Source organism: Chaetura pelagica, unplaced genomic scaffold (genome assembly GCF_000747805.2).
Source record: "Chaetura pelagica isolate M959 unplaced genomic scaffold, ChaPel_1.0 scaffold20, whole genome shotgun sequence".
NCBI classification, from domain to species: Eukaryota; Metazoa; Chordata; class Aves; order Apodiformes; family Apodidae; genus Chaetura; species Chaetura pelagica.
The window spans coordinates 3,962,282-3,968,132 of NW_009951958.1; the positions used below are offsets into that span (position 1 = coordinate 3,962,282).

Sequence of the window (5,851 nt, forward strand, 5' to 3'; positions counted from 1 at the left end):
GGAGTATCCAGACTGGCCACTGGCTTGCTGCTGGCTCTGAGGCTCCCCTGCCTCCCCACTCGAAGCTGGGATGACTGCAGGATGCTGCCAACTTCTCTTTATCCCTCCCTGCTGTGCTGTGACCCAGAGGTGACACCCAGCAGGGCTCACAGACTGTGCAGCGCAGCAGACACGTGAAGTCTTCAGTCCTTTTCAGTACTGCCCATGGTGGAGAGGTGGGGGCTGTGGGGAGGTGAATCACAGCCTGTTTTAAGTGCAGCTGCTGTGTTAATGCTCTGAAACCTCTTTGGGATGTGGAGAATCCCTCTGCTCATTGGGAGAGATACAAAGCTGTGTCCCTGCTTGGCAGCTTCTTGGGTAGGTTTGTGCTGGAAGAGCAGTTACTTCTGTCTCCTACAGACATTGGCTCTTGCTTTTCACCTTCCCTTGCAAACAGGCACAGGTTTCATTAGGTAAGATACGTTTTGCTTGCCTTTATAAACAGTTGTTGTGCCATTAGCCAGCTTTGCTTGGGCACAGCTGCAAAGCCAGAAAGCAATCCTGTGTCCATTTTAAGCCTGTGTAGTAGTGCAGAAAAGGTACCAGAGCTGAAGAGAGCATTTTGGGGTTGAGCTGGAACTGGCATCAGAGGCTGTGAGGAGGGCACAGCTGTGAGACCCCACAACTAACCACTGCCTTCACTGTCTAGATCCCACTCCTTCCTCAATTCCAACTCGGCGGAGGCTGTGGCCATGGGCTTGCTGAAGCAGTTTGAGGGCATGCAGCTCCCAGCTGCCTCTGAGTTGGAGTGGTTGGTCCCTGAGCACGACGCCCCACAGAAGGTAGGGGTGTGAGTCCCTGGTCACCGATTGCATTTGATCTTCCCCAGACTCCTGGCTTCAGCCCACTGAGGTGTTCTGCTGGTCCTAGTGATCCCTTTGTGGAGCTGGAGGAGGGGTTTCATCTGGGCTCCAGAGGTGGGTGCAGTTGAGTTTGGCTCTGCCACCACAGCCTCCTGCAGCAGTGTCCAGATCCTGAGGGACATCCCTTCTCCAGCCTCCATTCTGCTCCATGCCTGGCAGTTTTTCAGAGGGCTGCTATTGCAGGTCTTTGGTGAGCCAGCCAGGTGCATTACCTCTATGGTACCAGGCAGGTATCTGACCTGTTTGCCTGCCTCTCCCAGCTCCTGCCCATCCCTGACTCTCTTCCCATCTCTCCTGACGATGGAGAACACGCTGACATCTACAAGCTGAGGATTCGGGTTCGTGGAAACCTGGAGTGGGCTCCACCACGACCACAGATCATCTTCAATGTTCACCCGGCCCCGACGTAAGGACCCGTGTAGCAGAGGGCTCTCTGGAGACCTGTCCTTTCCAACCCTTTTCCACTAGCACTAAGGCTGATTATCCTCCCATTCCCTGCCCTGAGCCTAATAAATCCACAGTGGTTATCACCAGCAGCTGGTACTGTGGGGTGTAGCTGTGGGGTGGAGCCAGCACCTGTGATTGGTGCCTATGGTGTGCATTGGGCAAGGCAGGGCTTTTCCCCTTGGATTTGTTGTCCACACCTAAGTGGCAAAGCATGTGGCCATCTCGGCTTTCATCCTAGTGCTAGTTTCTGTTCTCTGGTGCAGGTGCCATCAAGGCTGGACTTACATATGTTGTCTTCTGTCTCTGGGCAGGAGAAAGGTGGCTGTGGCCAAGCAGAATTACCGGTGTGCAGGCTGTGGCATCCGGACTGATCCTGGTGAGTCCTGGGACCCTGGCCCATAGCTGGAGAGTGGGGAAGAAGCTGGGAACAAGTGGGACAACATAGAGGACGTGGGTGATGGCAGAGCTCAGTACAAGGTCACTGGGGAAATGGTGCTCTGCCTTGGCCAGCTCTGCCTGCACATTGGTGTTCACCACCCACAGAGGAGCCATCTTCTCTGGGAGGTCTTGGGGCTGGTGGAAGCAACGAGCAGCCAGCTCTTTGCATGGTGTTTCAGATATTGACTCTTTGAAGGCAAAGTAACCTGTTGGCGTCCTGAAGTTCCCAGCAAGTTCTGCTGTGGCTACAGCTGCAGAACATTTTGACCAGCTGTCTTTCTGGAATGTGTAGGTAGATGTGGCTGCACAGGACCTGATTGTGGTCTCAAAGGCTTTTGCAGTCAGCAGGGGTGCTTGCAGACCCCAGTGTTGGGTGCTCTAGGGCTAGAAGAGGTGCCAGCAAGGCAGACTGCCTTGCTTATTGGAAACACTGAGCACTGCTGGGAGTCTGGTCTGAGGCTGTCAGAGCCTGTGCCTCAGCTGACCTCCCTGTCTGCCTGGGTTTGGCCAGATTACATCAAGCGGCTGCGGTACTGTGAGTACCTTGGGAAGTACTTCTGCCAGTGCTGCCATGAGAACGCCCAGATGGTCATTCCCAGCCGCATCCTGCGCAAGTGGGACTTCAGCAAGTACTACGTGAGCAACTTCTCCAAAGACCTGCTGAGCAAGATCTGGAGTGACCCGCTTTTCAACGTGCAGGATATCAATCCTGCCCTGTACCGTAAAGTGAAGTCTCTCAACCAAGTGTGGGTAAGACCCTTTCCACACCTTCCTGAGTGGGGTTTGGGTGAGGTGTGTGACTGCCAGTTGTAAACCTCTTCTGGGGACAAGTGGGTATTTCTGGTTTTTTGGCTTAAAACCTCAGTGCTGAGTGTTTCCATTCACCCCTTGATCTTTGCCCAGTCATGCAGGAATTTCTGCCTGGTGTCCAGCTGGGCTTGGGTTTGTCTCCTGGAGCACATGAGGATGGTTGTGCTCACTTTGCTCTGCGTGGTGTGAACACTTGGGTAGCAGGGGAGCAGCAGTTGAGGACCAGCAGTCATTTCACCAGCGCAGGAAATGGGACAGACCTGCTTGGCCAAAGACCATGCTCTGTTTACTGATTCTTCTGTCCCCCTTTCATCTCCAGCTGCTGCGAATCCAGCTTTTCCACATGAAGAACATGTTTAAGACCTGCCGGCTGGCTAAAGAGTGAGTCCTGGGCTGTGAGCTGAACCTGTTCTGCTGTCTTGAATCTATCCCATGGCAGTTTGCACTGGGAGTCCATACAGCCTGTGCCATGAGCAATGGGGGGAGAAGGGAGTGGAAGGGGGAAAAAGGCAGAAGCAGTGTAGAGAGAGGGCTTTGAAGAGTTGCTGAGCTATAGTTTCTCTGTCCTTGCAGCCTCCTAGACTCCTTTGACACAGTGCCTGGCCACTTGACAGAGGATTTGCACCTCTACTCACTGAGTGACCTCAGTGCTACAAAGAAAGGGGACCTAGTGCCTCGCCTGACAGAGCTCCTGAGGGCGGGCAGCCTGCATGTGGAGAAGTGCATGGTAAGGCCTCTTCACCTCCCTGCTGCATGGCTCTGCACCCTTGGAAGCAGGCTTTGCTGCAAAAATAACTGATGGGGAGGCCTTTGATGTGCAGGACAGCCACCGAATTAACTGGTTCAATGCTAACTGCTCCTTCCTGCTCTACAGAGCTTCTGTCCAGCACATATGGGATGTTTGTTAACCCATTTTGCCTCTCGCCCACCCCTGACACTTGTTGGCTCTGCGTTGTTCTGCTCCATATTGGGGAAAGGCTGCCCCACATGGACAGAGCAGGGCACCGTGTCCTGCTGGCCTGTTCTGCTCTGCCTCCTGCCCAGCTTGCCAAGGAGCTGAGGAGCATTTAGCTGCTTTTTCCTCACCTTTTCTCCTTCCAGCTGTGCCAAGCCAAAGGTTTCATCTGTGAGTTCTGCCAGAATGAGAGTGACATCATCTTCCCCTTTGAGCTCAACAAGTGCAAGACATGTGAAGGTGAGATGCTGGGGAGAAAGAGGGAGCCCTGGCTCCCCTTCTGCTTTGGTTATGGGACAAGCTGCAGCCTGTATGCAGCTCCCCTGCCCCTTCTTGGATGGCCGGAGCTGACCTTGTAGAGCAGAGAGAACCTGAAGGCTTTATCTCTGTGCCCTTCCTGCCTGCCAAGAAATCCCTGGGCCCCTTCAGGAGTCATCCTCAGTAATGCCTATTACTAATGGGTAAGCAGAGCTTGGCCCTACAGCTTGGGACCAACCTCTGAACTGGCTTGAAATGGCTCTTGCCAACATGCAAGCCTTGGTTTGGCAGGCACAGTGCCAGAAAAACTGCCTGGCAAGACTCTGTCTTGGGACAGAGTCAGTGTTTCCTTGAAGAATCAGGAAAGTTTGGGGAGGAATGCTGTGCAGAGCAGGAAACCTTCCACCTGTGCTCCCAAAGGCTTTGCAAGACAGTGCAGGGACCCTGCAGCATGATTTTGTGCTGCTTACAGAACGGTGCTGGACCCCTGCTTCTGGTGCTTGTTCTACCATGGCTTTAGTTTGAAATCTCCTCCTGGACAAGCCTAGAGCATCCCTCCCTGGGGTTGCAGAGTGTCTGGCAGTGGGTGTCAGCCACTCTGCCAGCTCTCAACCACACTCTCCCCCACAGAGTGCAAAGCCTGCTACCACAGATCCTGCTTCAAATCCACATGCTGTCCCCGCTGCCAGCGGCTTCAGGCCCGGAGAGAGCTGCTGGCCAGGCAGACCATGGAGTCCTACATCTCAGACTATGAAGATGAGCTGGAGCAGCCAGAGACAGTGGCAGCCACATGAGCATGTTTCAGCAGAGGAGCAGATTGTGGATTCATTTATATGCGTGGCCTTCATCACCAGAGACTGAGCCACGTGGACTGGAGATGAGGACTGTCAGGAGGCCTGGAGCTCAGGGTTGGAGGGATCTTTTTTTCCCCATGCAGTCATGCTCAGCTGGGGAAGGGACATCTTCCGCCATCTGGGTCTGTTCCAGGTACCCCGATGCCTTTGCATGGGAAAGGCAGCTGCTCCTGCAGCAGTTGTTCATGCTGGACCAGGCAGGGCTGTGCTGCCCATCCCCATGCCCTGCTCCTCTGCAGGGTCCCCTGTGGGGTCAGCACTTTCTGCTCATCAGCTGTTTACTATGGCCACATTTGCTCCTTGGAGAGGGGAATCAGCTCTCCAAGTCCTCGGATCCACTGCCCTGCTGCTGGGGGTTGTGTGCATGAAGGGAGGTTGGGGATTTGGGGTTGGTTGTACATTTAACAGCTCCCTTCCTCAAATCTGGCTTGGGACACTGCCAGAGAGCAGCTGCTCTCACTCTGGGACCAGTGCAGAGGAAGTGGCAGTGGTGAAAATGCCAGATTTCTGCCTTGCCTCTCCGAGCTGCTGTGTTGAGCTGCTTTCCCTGCCCTCTGCCTGCAGCCTGTGCTGCAGAGGGACATTGTCCCCAGAGCAGCCACACAAGGGGACTGGTGCTGCCAGGCTTTAGACAGATCCCCATGGCCAGAGGGTGCAGTAGGCTAGGCTTCCAACCCTGCTTTGTCCTCATGCTGCTCATCTGTCCTCCCAGGAGGACATGTTCTCCTCTAAGGGTGACATGGGACATCACTGGTGGCACCAGGACCTGCCTTGTGTGCAGCTGCCTGAGACTTGTCAGGATGCAGGTGAAGGCACAGCCCTCCAGCTGCATCCCCTGAGCCTCTGTCTTGGTTTGTTCTTTTAGGTTGGCTTTTTTTTTTTTTTTTTAAATCCGCTGGATTTGGTTTTATTTTTTTTATGCAGTTTTTTGTGTTTTTAACTGCATGTTATCCCCCCAAAGAGGTGCTGCTTGAAATGCCTCTTTAGGGGACACATGGTCTGCTTGAGACTCACCGTTCAAAAACGTCCAGGGCTGTCCTGCCCCTGGTTCCTCACCCCTGGATGGGGCTGTCACCTCTCCCACCAGATCTCCTGCTCTCCTTGGGGGAAGGGTCCCTGAGCCAGGCAAAGCCTCCAGACTTCTTGGCTGCAGTGCAGTAGGGTGGCTGGACAGCCTGCTTGTAATG

The 5,851-nt window shown here is 54.3% G+C and overlaps 1 protein-coding gene across 1 annotated transcript in view; it reads left to right on the plus strand.

Moving 5' to 3' along the window:
- The window catches only part of KIAA0226 (KIAA0226 ortholog), a 20,430-nt gene extending 15,826 nt beyond the window's left edge, over window positions 1-4,604 (plus strand). Inside the window, exons 15-22 of the mRNA XM_009999769.1 lie at window positions 689-821; window positions 1,163-1,308; window positions 1,661-1,725; window positions 2,299-2,537; window positions 2,917-2,978; window positions 3,171-3,324; window positions 3,699-3,792; window positions 4,441-4,604. Coding sequence (XP_009998071.1) covers window positions 689-821; window positions 1,163-1,308; window positions 1,661-1,725; window positions 2,299-2,537; window positions 2,917-2,978; window positions 3,171-3,324; window positions 3,699-3,792; window positions 4,441-4,604 — 1,057 coding nt within the window. The remainder of the gene's footprint in view (window positions 1-688; window positions 822-1,162; window positions 1,309-1,660; window positions 1,726-2,298; window positions 2,538-2,916; window positions 2,979-3,170; window positions 3,325-3,698; window positions 3,793-4,440) is intronic.
- The last annotated feature ends 1,247 nt before the right edge of the window (window positions 4,605-5,851 follow it).